General features: G+C 38.4%; 1 protein-coding gene and 1 long non-coding RNA gene across 4 annotated transcripts in view; one reads left to right on the forward strand and one right to left on the reverse strand.

The window, feature by feature from the left end:
• The window catches only part of cfap20dc (CFAP20 domain containing), a 33,647-nt gene extending 32,746 nt beyond the window's left edge, over positions 1-901 (reverse strand). For both annotated transcript variants that reach the window (XM_008319702.2, XM_025060271.1), the window contains exons 1-2: positions 595-901; positions 396-485 (exon numbers count right to left, since the gene is read on the reverse strand). In XM_008319702.2, coding sequence (XP_008317924.1) covers positions 396-485; positions 595-615 — 111 coding nt within the window. In that variant the 5' untranslated portion in view covers positions 616-901. The remainder of the gene's footprint in view (positions 1-395; positions 486-594) is intronic.
• LOC112487749 (uncharacterized) lies at positions 1-26,053 on the forward strand. Of its 2 annotated transcripts, XR_003051144.1 has the most exons (5): positions 1-195; positions 898-1,092; positions 18,963-19,038; positions 23,716-23,799; positions 24,574-26,053. It is a non-coding gene; the product is annotated as an uncharacterized LOC112487749 (long non-coding RNA). The 2 variants fall into 2 exon arrangements; XR_003051145.1 differs by lacking the exons at positions 23,716-23,799; positions 24,574-26,053 and adding an exon at positions 19,201-20,126.
• Positions 26,054-26,267: the final 214 nt, after the last annotated feature.

The following is a 26,267-nucleotide window of genomic DNA, read 5'->3' on the forward strand; positions in this document are numbered from 1 at the left end:
AAACGTTTCCATCCAATTGTACTTTTCTAAATTTGCGCTACGAGTGACGTCCATGTTCTTGCCTCAGAACAACGACAATGATTGGCAGAGTGGTTTGCTGCGCCCGCCAAATGAGACGAGAGAATGGGAAAGGAAAGAAGAAGGGAAAAAAAAGAATAAGCAACGGAAAATGAGACGAGGAGAAGCAAAGACAAAGTAAGCATCGTCCGATAATACGATGTACAGTAAATTTCCTTAAAATACGATAATTGTATACCTCTGGTACCATAATCGTACATTTTCCGCCTGGTAACACCGAGGCACGCTAACCGGGCCGTACTAATCACACGGTCAGCCGGCGGCCATTTTAGCTGTCATGTCTGTCCCGCGTAGGCTAGCTGAAATATCAAACTTGCCTTCTGTATGGCTGAAGGCCCTCCAGATAGTTTCCATTGAGCCACGGGGTCTTTTCCCTGTGCGCTAAAGATCTCCACAACGGCTCCACCCTGCACAGAACATACACACCGACATAAGCCACAATAACAACACAGGTATTTGGTTTATTAGCGCCACCCTCGACTCAAACGAGTCGCTCCGATACAGCTGTTAACTCACCTGATAATTACGACTGAACATTTTTACGACACTTTACGGCAACTGTAATCCAGGCAGTTGGACACTAGAGTCGTGTCTTTTGCAGGAGTAATTTAAATCAAATGTAGGGTTAGACACATAAATGCTGTAGCTTAGCTCAGTTTTCACGTCGTCCACTGTCGTTGGTGCAGCGGTCTAAACATGGCCTCCACAGTTTCTGCTCCCCAACGTCCGTCGGGCGGGATGACACATGTCTGACATGACAGAAATTACTGTTTAGCCGCAGAACAAAGTCAGAATTTGACTTGTTTTTATCAACTCCAGTGACCTGTTGTCGTCCCCACTGCACCTGTGCGAGGAGACCGACGTAGCAGCTGAACACCATGGCAACATGACGCTGAACGAGGAAGTGTGGAGGTTAAAACACACGGCGACTGACGTTTCCTCCTTTTATCACTCAACGAGAGCGTCTATGATCACGAGCTGTGATCCCAGCCCCGAGGAAGTAGAGACACACTGGTAGGAAATAACTCCTGTTCATCAGAGACCCATCAATGTCTGTTCTCTCTGTACATTGTGTGCGTGTGTGTGTGTGCGCCAGCGAGTTCTCACCATGACAACCTTAATTAACACAACGGTGTAAAAAAAACAAACAAAACTAAAACGTTTGACAACCGTGGGCAGTTTAAAAAACTAAAAGTAGAAAAAGTTTTAACACTTAAGAGTAGTGTTTCAAACAGTTCAACATGAAGCATTATTGTCTTTTTATGTGAGTAATAATAATGACAAAACTCTATGAATCTTAATTTTTAAATTTGACTAATTATTTAACCATTTGGATTTGTCACTAAATGTGTGAAACACATAAATCCATATGTTGTTATTTGTCTTGATTCTAGCAGTATACTACATTTTCCTATTTAGGAATTTTGATTCATCTTGATTAATCATGATTAACTAATCTGAGTAAAAGCTATATTACTGTGTGATGCTTTTAAACTGCAATATTCACAACAACAACAACAAAAAAACTAAATTCCTTCCTGAAATTGAAAGACGTTATCTTACTTCAGATTACTATGGTCTGGGAACAGACATTAAAGTGCTATGATTTTCCTAAACAGTGCTCAATAATAGTGCTTTCATGGTGATTTAAGTTTGGTCTGAATTTTTTTTCATGTTGCTCAAAGCAAAAAAAAAGGAAGAAAGTAGGATCTTGCGATGGGGAGGATGGGGGATGGTTGACGGAGAGATAAACAATAAATGACTGCAGTTTTTTTTTTTCAGTGTTTTGAATTTTTTTTTTTCATTACCAGCCTACCATAAACATGGATATACATCATAGTCGTCTACAGTGCTCAACAGAGTAGTTAAAAATAGATAGGTATTAAAGTTTTATTTTCCATTGAAATGCAAAAATCCATTATTGTGTCATTGTCACTTGCTTTGTTTACCCAGACAGCAGGACTATTATGAGATCAGAAAGATGCCTTTTAATTAGCTACTGAGGGAGACTTCATCAGAATGAACGGCTGTATGGCCTACTGCTTATTAAAAAGTTTTCATATAACTGACTTCAAACGCATGACTTAGAGCGAGTTGTCAGTTATTTATGGATATAGCACAGAAGCAAATATGAAAATAAATCCGTCTAGTTCTACCAAAGATTGTGTTTTATTGTACTCTAGCAAATGACACTAAAAAGTTAAATGTTACCCAGGGTTTTTTCTTTTACCTTTTTACTTATTTATCACTTTGTTATAAAACATGTAATGTACATGAAAATTATAGTAAAGGCTTTTATGAAAATGTATCAGACTAGTAGAGACACGTAGAGTCTATAGTTTATTTGTACATATGCATTTATATGTTTTTATTCACAACCTGTAAATATTAGATAGTGGTTTTACCTCTAACCAGTGTTTGTTTTTTTCAGTCACTGCACACATTTTACATTGGAAGCATAAAAACAACACCAGCAACACGACCCACACAAAAAAAGGATCTTTTAGTTGCAATTTCCTAACAATTTACTTAGTCAGTACAAAATCTGGGGCTGTTTAAATCAACCCTGATATTTTTGCAGGAATTGAAGAAATTTCTATATTCTTTTATGGTCATCGGCTGCCACCGAATATTTTATTGTTCTGTCAGTCATCAATAAACAAAGACAAACTATTTGCACTAAATAATAATAAATTATCTAATGCATTGTAAACCACTAATACATGTCTTTTTTTAAGACCATATTAATCAATTACAGAGTCTTTTTGTGAATGTCAGGCTGTGTTTGTTTTGGCTCAGCTCTTGTGCAGAGGAAATAAAAAAATGAATGTGACAGTAGAGAGATGAAAGTAAGGGGGGAGAAGGGGAGTCGCGAACTAGGTTATATTCAGATGTGTATAAAACCCACACAGTTGACACAACTGTGTGGGTTTATATAGGGATTTATATTAGAAAGCAGTCCAGGTTGCACTGTTAGTAATAATGTTCATAGTAGGTTTAAACACAGTCTTTACCAGGTCTTCAGATGAAATCTCATTTTACTTTTAAAAATAAGACTACTGGTAAACTGCTAACATCAGAGGTTTTGAATTAATTTAAGTGGAGTTCTCCACAAAAAAGTGACTTGCAAATCCTTGGCGACCTACTTCCTCTGGGAAACACTTTTTTTCCTCTTTTCTGTGGCGGTCTTTAAGCTGCTTCATCCTTGATGGAAGCAATCATTCTGGTTGTTGTGCTGGGGAGCCTTATCTCGTCCATCTTCGGGCTGATTGCCTTAGCAACCGCCGTGTGGCCATCAGTATCAGTGTCCTCCACACATTTCTAAAGATACGTTCAATGGTGCCAGTTTGGGGAAATAAAGGACATGCTGGAGTCTCCACCTCTTCCCATAAAAAGAGATCTAATGGCCTGGGTTTGACATTGTACACCCACTAGATCAGGAATTCTATCCTCTTGGGGTTACACTTCCATTTCCATTGCATTGCCTGTCCCCACTTTATACTGGCATCTTGTTTTACGCGTTGTCATTACATTACCTACACTCAACGATCCCCTCTTTGGGTTCCATGATGTTGCAGGTGTTTCCTTGCTTGTGCAACCATAGCCTGCTCCTCCATGTTGTTCTACCCGTACAGCCCAGGTTTTCTCATGCTCTCTGGTAGTCTTAGCCATCTGCACAGGTTCCGCTGCCCTGCTTGTGTTGTAGTCCTTTCAACAACCTTTTATATGATCAGAAGCCAGAGGGTTATTAAGATGAGTACGTACCAGTTGACCTAGGCCTTGAACTTCCCAGCCAATCCAAAGCATTCAAGCTAGTTGATGGTTGTAAGCCACAGCTCCTGATCCTCATCAGCGGTTTTGATGGAATTTCTGTCAGACAGCAGCCGAAAATAGACTTTTAGCATTTGTTTTGGTGACAGATTTGGCAATGAAATCACATCCTGAACTGAAATGGGAATGGATTCGAGACAGTTAAAAGCCTATAACACCACAGGAAACAACAGGCACAGAGGAACTATGTTGATTAAACTATCTCCGTCTCCCACTTTCTCTCTCTGTCTCTGCCTCTAGAATATATATATATATATATATACAAATCTGTAATTGCTCCATATAGTTTGTCTAAGCATTGAAAGTTGTTTTTTGTCTAAAATGTCCTTTTAATTCTGAAAAGAGATAAAAAAAAATGTCTTTGCAAAGCTGCAATAACTTTTATAGGTTTATGTTTGGATAAAAGGTTGGTACTAAATTTTCAGTACTGTTCATTTACGAGTGAATCTCTAGTCAAATTAGTCAAAGAGCATAACCAAGAGAGGCATATATGTATATGTGTGTGTGTGTGTGTGTATATAGGGATATATATATACACACACACACACACATACACAGCATCAGTTATTACCACTGCCCAGATCAAGGACTTTTCAACATCAGAAAGGTACAGAACTGCCAGAGGGCACCATAGCAGATGGTCAAGTAAGCTACAAATACCTTGATTTTTTTTAAATAAAAATATGTAGACAAGTTGCTGTCTAGGTGTCATGCATGCTAAGTTGTAGACATTATTATAAAGAAATGATAATACGCCAACAGAAACAAATGCTAGGTTGCTCCGTAAATATGCAAAGGGAAGCTGGAAGTAACGGATAACATCCGCAATGCATCAGACAAACTACAAGCATATATTTGCACACGGACCACCAGATTCACTGAGCATCTGTATGAAACACTGCTCAGGGCTTAGTGCAAATGGATTTTCTGATGAGATGGTATCAAGTGTCATAGTGGAATTTTTCCTGCAGTTCATATTGTACAGTGGATGGTGTGCATTTGAAATTCTTTTGTGTGGTTCTCCTTATCCCAATAAATATGCAGTAGTCTAAATGAAGGAGGGTGGTTTTTTTTTTAATCACCCTCGTGCATTATAAAACAATATACCACCTGTTCACATTACGGTGCATCAGCATAACATTGTGTTGATCTTCACAATAAAAATGCTATATTCCTCTCATTTTCACATAGATTAGAACCCACACTTTATAGAATGATGGTACTTAGTGGATGATTCAAAGGCATCCAGCAGTGAAAAAGCAAATTGCACTCATCTGACCCCCTCCCCTTCACACATACAAGACTCCAGAGTAGCCAAAACAAAGAGAACTATATTTAAACATTTTTTGGGGAGGTTTACCTACAATATTTAATAAGACTATAAATCACAGCATCTTTAAAATGATCACTGAACAGCCTACGTTTTCAAATGGAATAACGAATAACCCTACATGTTAACTTTAAATACATTTTTTTCCATCGCTGTGTAAATGTGCCCTTTTCTTCTGTCTACAACATTCACAGATAAGAGGAAACTGCAGTGAGTCTGACCACAAGGTTGCGCTGGACAATCATAACAAACATTAGCTGACAGTACTAAATACTGACGTTAAATGACTAAATGATTATGTGCACAATTTTTAACAAACTTAAGGTACAGTACTGCCACCTACAGGGCTGTGGTGTGAGTAACAGTTTAAGTTGCAAAAATGTAGGAATATGAAAAAAGATGTGATCAAATCCAGCATCTTTTAACACATCAAGTCCCAGTCCTGCTACATATAAAACATTACTCTTAGTCTTTCATTGCTAAGTAGAATGATAGTGTTACAAATGACCAAGGGTGTAAAAGAATTTTAGTCAGGTTTCTAAATTAACTTTAATGGGTGTGAATAGACTTTGCAGACAAATGCAACATTTTCAAACAACCATTTATCTACTTAGTGTCTGACCAGCAGTAAATAAAGTACGAAATAATATTGCATTTGCAGTTGGTACTAAAGTATTTTTCCTTGTGAAGATAGGGTATCTGTAGCATCCAGAGCAGTACAGGCCTTGGATTTACCATCAGGTCCTTTAGAGCTTTATTATCACATGAAATAAATAAAAAAATCAATAACCATGGCATTAAGTGAAAGGTTATATCTGTCTGTTTTCCCTTGTTTTAACACTGATTAGAGCAGACAGTGCCATTAAAACAAATCCCGGCTTGACTACTGATGATGCCAGTGTAAATTAGAAAAACATCACTTGTTAGCATACTTGATTATAACTAATCATTTAGTCTTTTTTTTTTCTATTTATCTATTTATACCAGTCAGAGACATTGTCTAGCTTTGGGAGTTCACTTTAGTCTCAAAGAAGTGCATGACTTTATTAATGGATTTGATGGGATGATGTTTCCATGGTGCAAGTCAAAGAGACTGAAATGGACAAAAACCAGCAACGAAACTAAGTAGAGGCTAAACTGAATAAATAAGTGCAATAATTGTCAGACATTTGTTGTGCAGCGGCTCATTAGCAAGTGACTTTTACACAGACTGCAAAGCAAACGTTTTGACAGCTGTTACTCCCAAGGCAAATGTCACAGAGGAAAATATTGTTGTCACCGTTATTACAGACATTTGTAGCCTCTTCTAGTTTTACTTATTATTGTGAGATAGCTTCAGCCACACCATCTTTAAGCTGTCTACCACGAGCCTGGGTGACAATGAAAAAAATGTCAATGTCCATTACCAAAATAAATAAGATTTTTATTGCTTGGTGCTTCGCAAAAGTGCAGAGTGGATGTGCGCATCCCAGATTTTCTTTTTCCATTTGGCTTTCCCCTAATTCTATTCCATGATGTAGCCCTGACCCTTAAAGGAAATGTAAGACTTGCACATTTTTACTCCTGCTCCTGCTGTCACTTTATTAAAATTAAAAATGGCAACGTGTCAAGTCACCTTCACAGTATCTTATACTAAGTGTGTATCCTTGAAAAAGGCAATTGCTATTTATAGAAGACTTGACATAAGACAAACTAATCTGAGTTGGTTCAAGATCAGAGTCACCCACCTCCACCTCAATTTCTTTCCTTGCTCGTAGCAAGAGGGACAAATTATACAAACATCTCTGACCTCATTTTTTTTATTATAGCAGTGCCTTATGGGACCGTATTTCATACCTGCAATCTGAAAATGTGTCTCTGGATTATACCAGCAGTGTGACGATGTATTATGAATACTGCTGGTACTTACACATTCTGGACTGATGTGTACAAGACTCCACTCTTTGCTTTCAATGATTAGCTTAATTCCACATGCTGCACAAAAACTACTGTAGGGACTCTTTAAAAAGTAGGGACACAGCAGAAAAAAGTCTTTAAGGAAACTTGCCCTGGTGAAAGCAGCATATGTCTCCCCACAATTCTAATATAAGATTCCACATCAATGCTTCTACCCCATATACAGTATGCAGATTTTTCACGCCATGGCTAATGATGCATACCCAAAACCATCACAGATGCTGGGTTTCTGCCCCGTTCTTTAATAACAGCCTGGGCGGTGTTTTATTTTTTTTCCTTCTTTCTCCGTATTGAATAAGTTTCTTTCTGAGAACTAAGAGGTTTTTTTTTTTTCTAAGAAAAAGCGAAGACATGAACTTACCTGAATCCAGAGTATCCATTTCAGTTTCTATTCTACTGGCTCATCTCAGACATGCTGAGAACTGGAGAAACCAGTGGTTATTCTGCACAGAAATGATTGAAGGCTTTCTTTTTGAACAGCACTGTGTTAAGCAGCAAGTTTAGAACAAAGTCAGGACCAATTATTACTTCAATAGATCAAACCTTTGGTGGATGCTCCCTTGATGTTGAATGTTAATACTGCTCATAAAAAAAACTCCCAACATAGGAGTATCAAGTCTTTCTTAAAGTTATCAAATAATCTGGCTAGATTAGAAGTTACATTTAAGATAAATTAAATTATATTTATTACTTTAAAAAAAGAGAGAGAAGCTCTTTTCATGGCACATCTTGGTTGAGATTAAGAAAAAAAAAACTCCCAAAATCTCTATTTTTTTTTCTTAAATTAACAAATAATTTAGGTTGTTAATATAGTACTAAATAAATATTAACTTTTTTATTTTATAAACATAAGTATTTTTAAGAAAGTCCTTAAACAGTGGATCTGTGACCCCTACAGACATGCTGCAGTACTGCACCGAGGCTGGTAAAATTTTGGGATGATTAGACACATTTTTATATTTTTCTCCCAATTGGGCGTAACTTATAAACACGACTATCATGCTGTTGGCCTTGGTATCAATAGACAATGTGTTTTTATAACTGTAAAAAAAATGTAAAACATATATAATTATGGTTGGGGGTCCATGCTCTTTCCCCTCATCAGTTTAAGGGTCCTAGGCATAAAAAAAATGTTGAAGGCCCCTGAATTATGGGAATCGAATAGTTGCCTAACAGTAGGGTTTTGTGTATACGCTGCATTTTTGAACACTATATTGTTAAAAAGTCTGGGTGCCTGTTGTGCTTTAAATTTGTGTCGGGATGACAGAGCTGTTGCATATTCACTCCCGCACCTATAAAAAATTAAATTAAATTGCCGGGGCTGTGAGAAGCTTTTGTAAAGCTTTTTAATTAAGCATTATTATATGACAGAATATATCTCCTCCTCACAGAGTCCTGACAGAATCCCATTTAGCTGCTTCCGCTTTTAGGTGCTGACATTGTGCATTGGCTTACTGTCATGACTTACTGGAGCACTTGAATAGAACAGAGCCATTGTTAATGGTATTAGGAAAGGCTCAGCTTTTTCCTAGCATGGCATGTGAAAATACACAATATCAGCGAAGCTGCGATGTAACAATTGAAGTTTGACTACGTGAGGGTGTTACGTCTTTGTCGGTACAGTGTATTTGAACCTGTTCAAAACATCACATTTTCAAGTGGGCTTTGTTGAAGCTACTCATGATTACAGAGAAAAGACTGCTACAGCTACTGTAAAGCAATTACTAACTAAGTATCAGCATATTATTTCTCTTATATTGGCACTACTTTAGTGGCTGTAAAATATGTTAGGCTTACAGTACTTAAAGTACTTATTATATATAAACAGGGGCTGTACCTGACTCATAATCTCGTTAATTCATTTGTGAAAGAATTAGTAGACCCATCAATGTTGTTTATATGATAGAGGACAACGGCTTTACTGACGTTTTGAACGCAACTCTTCAAACATGCCATTTTCTTAACATTTTTCTATATATATAATTCCATCATTTAGTTACTCACAAATAAAAAACAATCATGAAACCCATACTAATACATAGCTTACATAACCTATATTTAGATTCATGCTGCAGCACATGTATCTTGATTAATCATAATTAATTACGATCAGGTTTAGTTAGGATTAATTGTGATTTATCCTCAGCTAAAAAATCGTATTTTTTTGTCAGACATTTTAAAAACATGTTTTCATATTGACTTAGTTAAATGACCCATGATTCTACTTGTGGTACTAACCCTACTACCACCACATCTATCACTACTACCATTACTAGTGCTAATGATGATAATGATTCTAATTATGATAACAATCATCTTAACAGCAAATGATGATAATGATTCTAATTATGATAAGAATCATCTTAACAGCAACAGCAACAGCAATAACAACTAAGATATTCCTGTCCTTTCTTGGCTGCTGCCCACAGGCTGCCTCTCCTGCCTCCACTCTCATAACCACCACCTTATCCTCCTCCAGGACATCCATGAATCTTCCCTGGGGTCTTTTCTCTTTTTCTATCGCCTGCCAACGCCATCTCAAACATCCTTTGTCCAACTTATCCACCATCCGTCCTGGGCGTACGCCCAAACAATCTCAATCTTGTCCAAATCTATTACTAAATCTATCAGTAAAATCTTTGTATCCTTTCCAAACTTTGTCTTTAGTTAAATGCTGTTGTAAATTATTAATATGATATAAGAAATCAAATCTACACTCTTGAAATAAATATATGAAAGTTGTAAAAAAAATGACTCTCCACAGCCAGTGGTTCCCATTTAAATACCTAATTTGTATGTACAGTAAAGGTAATTTATTATTGGATAAAATCCCATTTGGTCATTTACACATTAGCTGCTTTATTCTGTGTGTTATTCCTGGTCGTGTCCACTTCCTAAAGTTCCAGCAGCACAGGTGATTTTTCTGTCTGATGAAAGTCAAACGTGCCAAAACCTATTTTTTAATGAAGCTCTTGGGTGGATTAATTAAACATGTCATGCCTTAAATCATTTCGCAACAGAAGCTACGGAATGACAGATAATTATACAGACTTCAACACAAGGACTCAGTTAACAAAAAAAAAAAAAAAATATATATATATATACCATTGTTTTCTTCTTTCATCCTCTTTCATTTTATAATCATTTTGGATAACACACTAGCGTCGTCCAATCAGAAGTCTCGGTAGAAGAGAGGAGCCCGCACTAGAAAGTAAGCTGAAAACAGATAATGAGCTGGGACTGTCATTCAGTATTAGCCCCAGGCATATAAACCAAAGTCGGCAAAGTCCGCCTCACCAGGGAGAGTGTTGATTAATTTGTCAAAGTGTGCTGTTTCCAAATTACATTTCATTGCTGCTCTGGAAGTGTGGGTCACTTCTATGACAGGTGATTATTCACATGCATAGCTGCAGGCAGACATTCTGCCTTCAGTATTTAGGGACTTCAGGTAGTGAATCCGGATAATTCACTCTGTCATGTAAGGGCTTTGTTGCTCTGGCTGTAGAGAAGCAGACAGACAGGGAACACACACGGTGCCTCTAACTACCATTGTGTCTCTGTGTGTGTGTGCGTGTGTGTTTCATCTTCAAATATAACGTTGTCCTGAAACAAGGCTTTAGAGATTGCAGAGATTGATGAGTGTGTCTGTGAGACGCAGACTTTAAACTGATGATCATTGAATGGACTAGAAATACAAAACGCACCAAGAAAACGCATTACTTTTGAAAGAAGATCTCTGCAGCAGGTTTTTGTAAAAGAGATGATGAAAAATGGAGTGTGGATCAATGTTCAACCAACCAACCCCTATTTAATATTATTTTTCTACCCGAGAAGAGAAAACTCCCACTTATCATATGAGCACAGTATTCCCACTTGTTACAAGAACCAACTCCACTGGCACGAAATACAAGTCTTTCTTTTTTCTGTCTTTCTCGCTTTGTTTCTTTCTTACTTGCTCATTATTTTCCTCCTTATTCCCATTTCAAATTTATTTTCTTTCTTTTATTTTATTCTTTTTTTATTTCTTTCCTTCTTTCTTGATCCCCATGGTGATGCATAAAATAATTACAAATTTACACCACCCCAAATTGTCATAAAGTTCAACTTAGGTCAGGAGAAAGTTTTATTTACTCATGAACTAGGTCATTACTTACAGATTAAGTCTTTCTAAGTCATAAGGCTCTCAGCTAAGCTAAGCTAATTCTTCTTAACACAGATCTGCTCTCTTTATTCTCTGGGATTTTAACAGCAGATCTGTGTTCTTGGAGATGGCAATACTGCCAACTGTCTCATCCATTTTCCACCGGTAAATACAAGAGTAGGTTAAGAATTTATAAGATACTTATAAAAGGCAATTTTTATTTAAAAAAAATAAAATAAAGCTTTTTCTCTATAATGTCCTGAAATGCAGGCGTCTCAACCCTTGAGCTATTGTGTTTCTGTCAGAGAAATTCTTCTTTGTAAAATTCTTGGGGTTGTCTTTGACACCAGGCCACAACTTTTTTTTTTTGCCTTGTCTAAAGACTGAATTCAAGGACAAAATCTGCTGCATAGCTTCAGTAATTTAAAAGGTTTTTGTTCAGGTTAAGTATTGAAGTTTTGAGGGTTTAAAAAAACATGATCAAATAAAAGGCACTGCAGTTCGGCAACAATGACCTGGTATAATAATAAAACTAACTAAAGCTGTTGGAGACGTCAAAGACGTGGACCTCAGGACCTGAAGACTTGTTGAAATGATAACGTCTGTAAAGAACGTTCGACTTACAGTTGTGTTTTACGTTAATGCATTTAGCCGACATTTTGATTTATTTAAGTAACTTACAGATGGAGGATTAACATTAAAGCATGTGGTTCCTCTGGGAATCGAACCCAGGACTGTCTGTTCTCTGCTTCCGAGGTGTGCTAACCGCTACACTATGAAACCACACAGTCGTAACTAAAAAAAGAAGATCACTGGTTTCCATTCCTGGATATTCTCCCTGTGTGGACTTTGCATTTTCTTCCCACGTGGGCATGGCTTCTCTCCAGATATTCCGACTTCTTCCCACTGCTCAAAAACATCCTTCATAGTGGAGTATGTTGCTCGAACCGTAGATACGAATGTGATCATGAATAATTGTTTGTCTCTATACGTGACCCTGCGGTGGCCTGATGAACTGTCCAGGCTGTACCCCGCCCTCTCCTGTTGATAGGTGGAATTGGCTCCAGTCCTCCCCCCAACCCTCTCCTGTGACCCTGAAAAAGAATAAGCTGTGGATGATGGATGGATGGAACGTCTGTGTAGAACGTCTGTGTGGAACGGTTGTATTTCCAGCCACAGCCACAATGGTTCCACTGCCTATTGTTCATTAAACGGCGGCACACTCTGCAGTTAAGACGCAACGGACGTATTTAATCGGTGAATCCTTATGGCAGATGTTTTAGGAGAAGGCTCTCAGTGTAGATAAGCTGTAAATGGACGAGTGAATGAAAAACCGTGGCGTAAAGACCTTTGAAGGGTCACGAGGACGAGAAGAGTGCTTTTTAATTACAAACCATTATATCAGCGATGCCGGAGAAAAAACAAGGAAGCACTCAGCGCTGAGTGTGTATCATCAGAACCTGTGATGATAAAGTTAATAACTCCTCGTGGGTTTGTACGTAAGGCAGACAAACGACAAGACGACGAGTTCTTTAGGAGCGGAAAATAGGGGTCATTAACATTTTGAACCCGTGAAGCCATTTACTTTTTTAACATTGAAAAGCGTTCATATCTTTAGTGTGTTTTCGTGACCCGTGTCGCAGTGTTTAAAATGTAGGTTGATCAAAATTTGACACATGGCTTTTTCTCATTAGTCGCCCAAAGAGAAAGTGTTTAACTTGGCTCATGCTACTTGTGATCCCTGTTGGTCATTTTAATTTAATTTGCAACTGAGCATGAGATGTTTGCTGAAGCAAGCTATATCTTGTACATGCCTGCATATAATGATAATAATAATATCCAGTCCACCGGGGAAATTTATTCACCTAATATGCTTGCATTGCCACAAGCTACGATTGTCTAATGTAATGTAGTTATTCCTAAGTGGTATAAGGTTGTATAAGGAATAATGCACTGCGTACAGCCTGGCCAGATGTGCGTTTGAAAATGAAAAATGAAGTTATCTTAAAATCTGAACATTAATAAAAAAAAGACCACATTTTGTTGAGCCGAGGGTTTAAATAATTAGGGGGAAAAAAATGAGTTCATATTTCTCTCTGGTTGCAGGATGGTGTCTGTCTGCTCTCAGTAAATAGGAACTGTTTTTATGCAATCAACAGAGACAAAACTGGAAAAACAGAAACATTTTTTCTCCAAGCTGCTGACTACGGGTGTTCAAAAACAACCTTTAGAAATAACAGTAAAATCTAATGCACACCTTAGTCATTGTCATGCGATAAATAATTTTTGGTTTTTATAGATATGAAAAGAAGAACTCCCCAGAAACCACCTTGAACAGTATATTAAAACTGAGAATATTATTGAGCCAACCTCAAATATCCCACAGTCGCCGATTAGCCTGTGTTTAAATTTGAAAACAGGAAAAAACTGGTAAAAGAATCACATTATTTTTATGTTAATTCTGGTTAAAATTAATTACATGACTTAATTAAGTTCAATGTGCATAATAAAGGAAATAATCAATATCTGTACTGGGAAAAAATATTTTGGTTTGTCTTATGAACATTTAAATGGATAACAGTAGTGTTTTTCCACCTGGGGGGCACGACCCCAAGTGGGGTCTTATTTTTTTAAAAAAGTACTGATTAAGCCTTTTTTCAATTGATTTCCTGGACATTTATGAATATAAATCAAGTTCAAATAAAATAGTAAAAAAAATGTATTTTATTTAAATTATTTTATTTAATTTTGCTTAAAATTACCAAAAAAAAAATCCTTTATTTTTCATCTTATTCAGTCTCTGTTAGCTTGAGTGGTAAAAAGTAAAATAAAAATATTTTCTTTAAACTTTCAAACTAAAATTCTGTTTAAGTGAATGTTGTTGAATGAGTAAGTGATGATTGGTCACTGAGTCTGTCGTAGCAGTCGAGTATTTCTTAACTACGTGGTTAACACATTTTTGTATTTTTGTTTTTACTTGTGTACAAATCGTAAGGACTTTTCTTTTTTTTTTAGCAGCTTTCCAACTCCAGTTTGACTTTCTTTCCACTTTTATTAGAACGTCGTAGCTGTTATAAGCTGTAAAGTTGTTTTTATGCCATTGTTGAAGCAGTTTCTGCTCTAGGTCAGTTTGACATCTTGAATATAGACTTTAAATGCAGACTGTAGACTCTGTGTACTCACTTTGCTGAAATTGTGTTTTCCTTTTCACAAAAAAAAGTAAAGTTTCTCCATCGAGCACATTTAGCGTCAGTGGGTTGGACGTGTTGGCTGTAAAAGCCTGACAAACTCAGGAGCTGCTACCAAGATGAAGAAGAATTGTCAGCTAATTAATTCAAGTCCAAAAAAAAGTGTGGGATTTTTTTTTTTTTTTTTAGTACATAAAAATGTCTACTACTTCTGTTTTAATTCCTGTATTTAAATAAGGAAGAAAATCAGGGGTGAGTGTTAAATGTTTTTTTTGTTTTGTTATTTTTTGAATAATTTTTTCTTTTTTTTTTTTGTTTTTGTTATTTTCTTATTTTTTTATTTTTTCAAATAATTATTTCAAATTATTCAAAGTGTAATTTATTCATCACTACAACAGCGCCCTCCAGCTTCAGAGCATTTGTATGTAATTTTCTGTCTGTCTGTTCAGCACCTTTGACCACAGACAGCGACGCTCCTTTCATCATTAACCTTTACCTCACTTCCAAATTACTCTATAATGGAATAATGTAATCTTTGGCTCTGCTTAGAGGAGACATTATGCACTGCATTAGTTCATCTGCTTCTACAGGATAAAAAAAAGTCATTTCACAAAAAGATAAGACCCTACAGAAAATTTCATTTTCCTCCGTATAGCAACTTGAACTTAAAAAAAAAAACCTTTGCTCCTCTATCTGGGCGTTAGGAGACTATTTCTCTTTCATATTACACATAATAGAATTATACATAATTGTTTTTCTCATGTTTTTTTTTTCTTCATTTCTGGGTTTCTGAGTCTTTGTAATACGTCTTTTTTTGAATCACAATGACATTATCGCAGTATCTCCTGTGATCTATAATAATAAAGATGATTAATTTGTCAACCTCTTCATATTCGCAAGGAAGTGAGTGGGAGACTCCTCTCTGCGGCGTCTACGGTGTAAGATCACATCAACGCCACTTCTCTCATCCCTGCAGCCATAATGATATTCTCAGATCTGCCTCAAAGTGACTCATCAGCCCATGGGGCCCACCAACACTCCTCATCCTACAAAGCAGCGCTGCCTGTGCCAAAGTCTCTTCTGGGGATGGAGAGTTCTTCTGACCTACAGAGCGTCACTGTTGTTTTACTCCAAGGTTGTTTTCTTCAGAGGATGGGAAGGTCATCCGCTCTGCCGGCTGTAGGTGCACAACAAAGCCCGTGCTCATAGTGAACACCGCTTTAAGTGATCCCGTGGGAAACTCCAGTGTATACATCATATTAGAGGTGTGGTAAGTGCTGGCTAAAAGCAGAGTGGGCTGAAGACAGATATTTGCTCCTGAAATAACAGGAATATGGTTTAGTGAGATGCACTGAAATGGCCGTCTCATCATCTTCTATTTAAAGGAGAAGTGTGCAACAATTCTTACTGACTGGGCTGTGGCTGCGGAGGCATTTGTTATACTCTGGTTTTTGGGTCAAGTGCGCAGATACAGCAGTATTGGGGTATTTAAAGCCAATCGTTTAGCTGAGTGTTTTTTATTTTTACGTTCTATGTTTAGCCTTTGAATCCAGTGCTGGGCACTGTGAGTGGATCAGACAATTCTTACCCATAGATTACTGTAGTTTTCAATGTCAAATGTATACTTTTAACAACAGAAAAAAATAATACAAGAGTACAAATGAATTTTCAACACCTTATTTAGAAGCCTTACATTTTATGGGAGACCAAAATAGTTTCTAAACATTCTGTCACTACCAGGTCTGTATTATTTATCCTGCCCATGTCCAATAGTGCTGTTACTTTTCATTTCTGGCATGTGCCGCCTAACGTGCATGGAAATAAGATGTAGGAATTTGAAGTTAAATTACAGGGGTTAGCCTGCTAGCCTTAGGACGACATTAAGACGATCACAGATCTGCTGTTTCAATCACGGTCTCTTTGTCTCCGTGCTATGTTGTCGGGTTAACTCCGTTTCATCCCATAGTCCCCGAAACATTCAGGCTTGGGTTAATGGTTCACTCTGGATCGACCACATATATGAGTGTGGGTATGAATGGTCGTTTGTCTCTATATGTGGCCCGGTGATCTGTTTCAAGGCGTTAACCCGCACGCCCTCGTCCCTGCCCCCCACCCTTACCCCACTCGAGGACTGCTGGGATTGGCTCCAGCCCTCCAGCACCCCTGAAATGGATTAAGCGGTAGAAGATGAATGAAATCAAGTGGAAAAACGTAATTACTTCACTAAAACTACACTAATACATCCTAATTACAGTAATACGATTATAATTACTTCAATTGAATCTTTTTAATGTAAAGTAATAAAAAAAAAATTCAATTCATTTTAAATTATAATGGTGAATTTAGCCAATGTTACTCTACAGCCTTCAGTCACACAGTATGGGACAAAACACCTCGATTCTGTTGAAGAGTGAAAACGCTTGTGTTTCGTGGTTACGTTTCCATCTGCCATAAATGTATCAAGAAAGTCTTGTTCCATGTTTCCGACATGTGCCTTAAAATCTCACCAGTTTGCACAGGAACTAGTTGTCACATGTCACAATGCGTGGAAGACCGCTCTGTTTACATTCGCTGTTTGTACGTTGGATCGTTCTGTATTTGCATTCTCTTGTTTGTCTTGTCTTTGCCCTTCATCTTGGCACATTCTCATCACCTGGGTCTAGTTTAACGTTTGTTGAATCCCCAAAATCATCCTGGTCAGTTGTAAGAAAAGTAAGAAAAGAAATAGCAGTTTTTTCTGTTTAAAGGAAATCCCTGCATACTTTAACCACCAAGTACCAACATGAGCTGTGATAAATACACTCTATTAAAAATATTATGTCTTGTTTGTTTATGACTGTGTTGTAAAATACTAATCCCTGTAGTTTTACAGGCTTTTAGATGGTGGTATTTTTACCCGGCTCACCACACTGAGAGACTGAAGCAGCCATTAGAGCATATGTTGTTTTAATCTAAAGTAAACATGGCCCACGTGTTTAATATTATTGATTAGGTATTAGCAGTGCATTGCAGAAATCAATAAATTCAGTAATTAAACTCAACTTCACTTCCCGGGTCTTAACGCACACGCCCAGTGACGTGCGTGGCAGCAGAAATGTGCTGGTATCCTGCAGTATGGTGCAGTGAACAGCAGCTTCCCAGACTGGGGTCTGATGGTTCATTGACCCATGCTTTCACCTCCATCACCTCCATCTGTGAGCTGTATGGAGGCACTTCAAAGTCACACCACCTCCACCACTGTGCACATGAGAGTTGCACTTCCGCTGACATTTAAAGAAGAAGGAAAGCATTTGTCAATACTTGGTTGTGAGAGTAGATTTGGAATGTTTCATTCTGGGGTCATTGGGACAACGGCGCCAAACGGAATGTAGCGTCTGCAGCTCTGGAAATGACATTAGTGCACGTAAAGAGTGCACGTGAAGAGCCGGGGTAAAAATGTGTGTCTCGCTATAATTATAAATAAACTCGCTCCTTCCCTTTTTCCACACCCGAAATAAAAGTCTTTATTTTCTGTTGTATATATAAAGACCAACAAACCCAACAACCTCTGTTTAATAGATTTATTTTTACAAATGTGAGCTTAAAGTTACAATGTAAATGTTTTACTTTTAAGGCAACGTGGCAGGTTTTCATCCGAACAGAAAGTCATCGTTTGTCCTCTTCTTTTTTTTTTTTTTGTTTCCACTCCATTTGTCCTTTAATGTTCTGGACAAAAAGGTTGGTTTGTACCAGGCAAAAGACAAGATAAGGGACGGAAACTGCTGTCTCAGTATTTATCTGTCTGTCTGTCTGTCTGTCCAGATAAGACATGGGCAAAATACGGCCCGTGGGCCAGATAGGGCCCATTGGGCTTTCTAATCCAGTTCACCAAACACTGGTACAAGGTTTCGTAAAGACTGATGTCAAACCTTCTGTTTCATACATTGCAACAAATTCACTGTAATTTCCTTTGATGCCACTACATGGCGACAGACAAATGATCTTCGAAAACTTAGGTTTATTAGTGAACATTTTATTCAAAATATTTCGCCCAGCATTCTACATCCAACCAATGCTAAACCAATACCGGACCGCCAGATCAATTTTGAGCCTCATTTTTGGCCCGTGAGCCACACTGTTCGCCAACCTCTGGTCTGAACGTTCAGCCGTCTGTTGATTCTTTCTTTGCCTCATTGACATTAACTGGTTCTCTCATGTTCCTACATCTGGACCATGTTATACTGTAAATATTCAGCGCACCGACTGACTTTCCCTTTAGAAAATAATTTATGCTGATTTTAGAATCTTTCTTTTATGACGGCTCATTCAGAAGTTTCCAGTTTATTGGTCTTAAAGGTCACTTTAGCTTTAAGCCTCTGCAGGTCAGGACTTATTTAATGACACAGCTGATGCTGGCGATAATTTATGTTCTGATCTGTTTTATTCATCACATTCACAGAATAACTGACTCGGAGAAGCTGAAGAGGAGACTCGACTTGTCAGACTGCCACTCTTCTACATGCAAGGATACCTTTGTAAGTATTTGTCCGTGTATCTGCGTACTGTACAGTGAATACTGAAGTGTCCCAGGATCGGTCCAGGATATATGTGTCACACCACTCTGGGCTCGATTTGGCACATTTTAAATCTGTTCTCTTTAATTAAAATTGGGCCAAATGCTCATGCGGGCAATGCAGCATCCTGAGGTTATACACTGAGAGAAAATGAGGGAGACGGGGGACAAGTGGGAGTCAGAGCCACTGCACAGGATGAAACCACTGATGTCCAAGAGTGCAGCAGGAAAATGGCCCCCAAAGATAACTGCTAAGTGAATACCTCAGATAAGAGAAACCCATTTATGATACAGAGCAGGAATATCTTGGAGGAAGAAGCTCTTACACCACATATACGAGCCGCTGATTGGAGAAGTGTTTGAGGAAATCTTAGCAATTGCTGGAACAGGCTGAACTGAGAGACAGCTCTGAGGCACTCATCATGGCTGCACAGGAAATGGTACAGAGTATGAGATCGATAGAGGCCTGAGGCTACCTTACATTCATACCAGAAAGGACCCCAGGTACAGGCTGTGCAAAAAAAAAAAAAATCAAGCAGGAACTACGTACATACTGTACATGCCAGGCCATGGATGGAAACGGTGTTTAAGAAAAATCTGTCAATGTGACCTAGAAATCCAAAGTCACGCTGAAAGAAGTCACTGAGAAGCTGCTGAGCAAAAATCCCATGGGACTTTCAACTCAAGACTGAAAAATGATGATCACCAGCCAACCAACCTGGCATAGTGTTGATCAACAAACAAAAAAGAAAGGCAGCAGAGGAAACCACAGTAATCCCAAGTGACAGTGACATCAGGGAGGAGGAACATGGAAGCTAGAAACATGCCCAAGGCTGAGAGAGGAGCTGGAGAAGAGTGGGGAGCTGAAGCAGCAGTGGTTCTCTGCACATCGGCTGCTGCGGCTCAGGAACAACATCTGAGATCTGGGTCCAAAATAGCACACTCCCTGATAGAACTTAGAGACTGCGCAGAACCTTCACAGTCTCATTCCCCTTTGGACCTCAATAGGAAATCACAATCCTATCCATCCATCCATCCATCCATCCATCATCCATCTATCTACAGTATCTATCTGTCTATCTATTGATCGATCTACAGTATCTATCTATCCATCCATCCATCCATCTATCTATCTATCTACAGTATCTATCTATCTATTGATCAATCTACAGTATCCATCTATCCATCCATCTATCTATCTATCAACAGTATCAATCTATCTTTCGATCTATCTATTTACAGTATCTATCTAACTATTTATCTACAGTATTTATCGATCTATTTACAGTATCCATCTATCGATCAATCAACTGATCTACAATTACAGTATCCATCTATCGATCAATCAATTGATCTACAATATCTATCTATCTATTGATTGATCTACACTATCTATCTATCTTTCCATCCATCCATCCATAGCAAATATACAACTCCTGTGACTATTTATAGTTTATTTACAGAAGTTTCAGGAAGTTTGGGAAAACCTCAGTTGGGGCAGAAATCACTGCTGAAAGTACGGGATCTTCAAGCTCTTAATTGTTGATATTCCGGTGCCACTCTGATGGACACGGCCACGTGTTTGGAACTCTTGAAATAAATCATTGTCCCTTAACATCGTCCCCTGGTGCATCAAAAATATTCTCTGAGACAGTTTCATGTGAAGAAGAAGCCAATAATTAATTTTGTGCAGAAAGCTGTCAAGTTGTCTGGGCCAGAGCCCATCAGAAGTGACAGAGAAGCAATGAAAACATGTTCTGTGGTGAAATGTGTCCACTTTTCTGCCCGTCTTTGGGGAAAACAGACGTCAGATTCTATGTGCCAGAGTAGTAAAGACCATTTAGCCAGCATCTGTGATGGTATGGGCTGCAACAGTAGCCGGGGCATGGGAGGTCTGCAGTCACTCAAAGGTACCGCTGATGTGAGAGCTTATTTTGGAATTTCCCACATTACACTCCCTGTCGAGATGACGCTTTGTTTTAATGAACTCTCTGGATATTTTGGTGGGAAGAAAACTAGGCCGCATCCCGCACAAACGTGACTTCACAGCTAAGATTGGGAAGTTTTACAAAAACAAAAACGACCCTTTCAGCAGAGATTACCCTCAGATTCACAAAGATCAAAATTGTGTTTAAAATAAAAAGACATGTGACCCAGTATTACGTTTCCTCTGTCCTAGATTTTGGAGAAGGACTGTTACTTCAATGTGTGTGAATTATGTGTATTACTGTACTAATGTGTATTTTTAGAAATTGATCAGGAAATGTGTTTTTATCGTCTTTTGGCCCAATTTTTGAAGTTGTCACAAAAATATGGATTTAGGTTCTGTTTGGGTTTTATCTATCTTTTACTTATTTATTTTTCTTGTACGCAGTTCCGACATGACCTCCAGGGTTTTAACAAGTAAAGAAATCCTCACGTAAAAACCACCCATCAATAGATTTTCTAACAGAAAAACAATGATCCCACACATCCCACAAACTTTTAATTGATTCCCAAGAAACTAGGAGAAAAAAAAAATCTGTGCCAAAATCATTTTGTGTGAAAGATGAAAATGCCCCAGTAAGGGTGAAAATATTATGCTCACTTTAATTTATGAAGCTTCAGGCCTCAGGCCAATGTGTATAATATTTCCTATATGATTTAGTGGCACAAAAAATCTAAGCATATTTCACCAAAGTTGCAATATTAATGTGGTGTGTTTGCATTTCTTTTCAATAAAAGTGGGCTAGTCCTGTGCTCTGGCAGCGCTGCCGTGGTATAATAAAATGTTATTTGCATAAACTCCGCAAATTACGTCCTTTAAAGAAAATGTAATTATGAGACTATTTCAAGGGAAGATGTTGCGGGAAAACAAGTAAAAATCAGCTCACAATGACACACGTTTAAGAATAAATGTAATAAAATAATCTTGAATTAAAAAAAAAAAAACCTGGGGCTTAAATGCAGAAATTGCAGTCTTAGTTCTGTAGTGTTTGTACATGAATGCAGATGTGTTTTGGGGTTTGCTGAGTTTACTCGGATGGTAATTTATGCAATCAGCTCACTTCATTCACTGATTATTCTTCAGTTGTGTCTTAAACAGCCCAGCGCTGGTCAATAAACGGTTGATTCACCAGCCGTCGCTGAAGTAACACACTCCAAACACCTGATGCTGGAGCTTTTCTCTCAAACAAAGAAATGTTTGAGCTGAGAAGGTACAAACTGTCACCACCAAAAAATAAAAAATAAACCAAATCAACCAATGGTGAGACATGTTTGCACGTGAGGCGACCAGAAGTGGCTAATTAAATCTTAGCTGGTTTTTACCTTCTAGTTTGATTGGCGTAGTTGTAGTGGTTTTGTAGGGAGGTCAGAGAAGAGAACAGGAGCTGCCTGTGGTTATGGACTGTCCCTACAGTCTGTCCGACTGTACACCTTTCCTGTCTACCTGAGGTCCTGTCTAATAAATGCACATGAACATAGATACACCTGCTATTTTCTAGGCCACGTCCTAGACTTTAGAATCATTGAATAGACTGAGAGGGACACAACGGTACACAGTGTAAAGGTCACAAATTCTGACAAAAAAAAAAAAATGTATATACAGCTAGCTACTATTTCTAGCTAACTGGATATGTAGCTAACTAGTAGGGTAGTTGGCTATACCAGAAAGTGAATAACAGTAGGGTAGTTGGCTATACCAGAAAGTAACTTTGGATCTGTGACCTAAAATAAAATGTACATGAGAGGCTTGGGAAATATTCCCAAGTGTGGCCCTGGCCACCACTACTCACCAGATGGGGGCGCCACTGGACGCCACTGTTGAATTTGCGTTTTAAATATATTTCATAATAGGCTTTGACATCATCCAGGTCTGTAGTAATGATGGACTACATAACGTGGAGCTCTAAGTGGATGAGCTGATTTGTTTGTGTAAATTACAACTCAATAAAGACTCATAAAGCTGTGATGTTAAACACTGTGTAAAAGATTCAGGCAGGAGTCTCTTAAAAGGAAGAGGTTTAAACCTGAATCGCTGTAGTCAATGACCATAATTCAGAGTGGGTTATTATATAAGAGGGAGTTTTTCCCACATCATTTAAATGCATCTCCAGCTGTCGTTCCATCGATTGGATCTCACCTTCCTACGCTGAGTTACAGAGACCGCACTGCGAGGGGGTTTTTATCTTTAACTGGTGACTGCAGAGCGTTTCAGAAACCTAAAGATTAGCCAATTGTGATCTCACACACACGGCCTAATCTGCGATGTGGTCTGATTGATCGGAGCTCGACGTCGTTGTCGGTGTGTTTCCACTCCACTCACACCTGCATCTGCATGTACTTGGTAACAGGTCAACAGAGATGTTAATGCCATGGACGGGCCACAGCTGTTCATCCACATGGACGGAGCTTCAAAAGGAGCTTCAAAGCTACGGTGTTTTGAGTTTGATACGGTCGGTGATCTCCTCAGTCACTGGGCAGGAGAACGGTCCAAGGTTCTGCCCTGGAGGAAGACGATTCAGGGGCCATTTGGGCTCACGTTGTATCTTGGGGTTTACGTCAAATTCTTCCCAATCGGTGACTTATCTCTGCTTTTGACAAATTTCTGCGTTACTTATTGTAAAACTAACATTGAGCCTGTTCTTCTGTCACACAGTTCTCAAGACAAGTTGAATTTCTTCTTGCCAAAACACATTCAAGGAGGGAGCAGCAGTACCAGCAGCTCACGGCCAAAGAAAAAGTAAGTTGTTTAAAAAAAAAAAATCTCCAAAACTTAAAAAGCTGTTCAGTTTTTAAAAAATGAAACAGTAGAATTATTTGACTGAACAACATTGTAGTTAGTATAGCAGGGCATCAACCAATACTCTACCTTTAACCTCTGAAGTCTAGACCAACTAAATCTAGACTCAAATCTTGAACTACATTTTGTGTTATTTATATGGACGACCTCTAGGGATTATAGATTTAATTTAGAATGACTTATTCCCAGGTGACCTTGTACGACCAAACCCTGCTGGTCTTCATGTTTGACTTTTACGCGTTATCTCTGTGTGTACATTGGTTTGTGCTGCAAAAACATGCACGCCTTGTACGACCAAACCCTGCTGGTCTTAATGTTTGACTTTTATGCGTTATCTCTGTGCACGGTTTGTTTGACTTTTACGCGTTATCTCTATGCACAGTTTGGTTAATTGTTCACACAAATTGAGCCTAAGGTGTGAATGTGAGTGTGAATGGTTGTTTGTGAAACTGTGTATCTCACCCTCACCTGGCGACAGCCATGACATAAAAGTTGAAAGTGTAGGTTTTTTTTTTTTTTGCTGATTTAATTTTAATCCTTCTTTATGTTTTTCATAATTAATTTTTTTTTTTTTTTTTTTTACATTTAATCTTCTGTACTGGTGCGTTTTATCTGGTGCCATCGTTCCATTCCATTTTCCTTGAAAGTCGTGATCTTGTCAGGGGAAGAAAAAAAAAATTAATCAGATAAAAGTTGTTTGTTGTCTGATTTCAGTGGCAACAATCAAAAAAGCACAATGGCTGCCTCCAAGAATGACATTTTCACACTTGTTCCCATTGATTCATTGGCAACACTGAGACAAAAAGACACAAAGGCGACAGGATCGCTGTGAAAACACTAAAAACCACAGCTCTGCTGCCTTCCTCCGGGCTGCGACTGGAAACTGACTCAGAAAAGTACAAATGGAAAACACCTTTCGTCTCTCTGCTGCCTCGCACTTCCTCTGTTCTCGTTCCCTTTACCTTCTGTCACAATGGAAGTATCTATGAGTACAGTATATATATATTTTCTGACACGCTGGTTTTTGTCTTTTTGATGTTTTATTCATTAAACGCTGTGTTTGTTTTGCCAGCGTATATGCATTAAATTCTTCTTCTTTTTTTTCCATTTCTGCATTGGAACAGCATGGAATAATTATTTATTTATTTTATCCACCAGCCCAAAAAATGTTTGAGAGGAAAAATAGGCAGTGAAACTGATGAGTCACCAGTGCTGATATCTGTGCTGTTTTTCACCAACACAACATTTCCTGCACTTTTTCTAAGTAAAAGCACTCTAGCACTTCAGTGTCCTGAATCCACCTCATTCAAAACAAACCTCTATTGTTCACGCCGAGTCCTCCTCGCGTCGAGCTGAAAAGTATTTAGACGTACATTATCGTCTGCTGCGGCAGTCGCAGATGGGTGATGCGGCAGAATGGAGTCGTTAACACGTGCGTCTCACGTTTGCTGTCGCAGCCAACGGAGAGTCGGATGCCAGCGTTCAATTTTTTATTTTTTTTTTTCCCTTCACTTGGACCTTGAAGTAACTCTTCAATGGAGCGCTTGTCTTTTTATTCGACCACCAGAGTGTTGTTTGAGATTATTAAAGACGTTCATTAATCCGGCGTCAACGCAGGCTGATTAGTGTACACTCACATCTGTGGTCACTGTCCCTAGGTGGCCTCTGTCAGTTGCAACTGTCACAGGCTGATTTAATTTCCACGGGCTCGTTCACAGGGACTCTGGGAACAGTGTGCACCCAGCTCTCTGCCTTCATTAAACTCCCAGTGCACATTCTCTTCATTTCAACAGACAATCCATCTGCCGTTCTAAAGCGTGTTTTGTCAAGAGTTGTTAGCCGCTTGGCCCCAGGGATGAGAACCGTAGGCTATTATTAATCTTGTTTGTTTCGTGTTTCTCTGTCTCTCTGCAATAGAGGGATTTAGAGCCTGGTAGACTTTCTCTTCTGTAGACATAATCAATTGTGTTTTTTTTTTTTTTTTTTTTACCCTTTTTAGACTTTTGACGGAAGGCTGCCTCCAAGGTCTCCAAGTGTCACCTTGTGAATAATTACTTTTTTTCCGACAGCTGTTTCAGTCTCGTAGCTTTAAGTTTCCACTAAATTAAGATTAAGCATTCAAGAACAAAGGGAGCTGAGAAAGAGACACATTTGAAGATAAACCTCATGCATTATGTGCCCTGAGTGATATAAGTTAAAGTATTTAATTCACGGGTGTTAATTGACGTTTAAAAATATCAAATAAATTACAGGCTACGCTTGTGACGTAACCGCTTTGTGACTTTAATCCCCCGGGGGGAACGGTCCTGCAAATTGAGTTTTTAGCAAATAATTAAACACCTTGGATGTGTGTGATTTGCAGCCAAGCTATATTGACCAGTTGTCAATGGTGGGAAAGTCTGAAAGAG

The sequence above is a fragment of the Cynoglossus semilaevis genome, chromosome 11, assembly GCF_000523025.1.
Source record: "Cynoglossus semilaevis isolate Cse_v1.0 chromosome 11, Cse_v1.0, whole genome shotgun sequence".
Lineage (NCBI taxonomy): Eukaryota > Metazoa > Chordata > Actinopteri > Pleuronectiformes > Cynoglossidae > Cynoglossus > Cynoglossus semilaevis.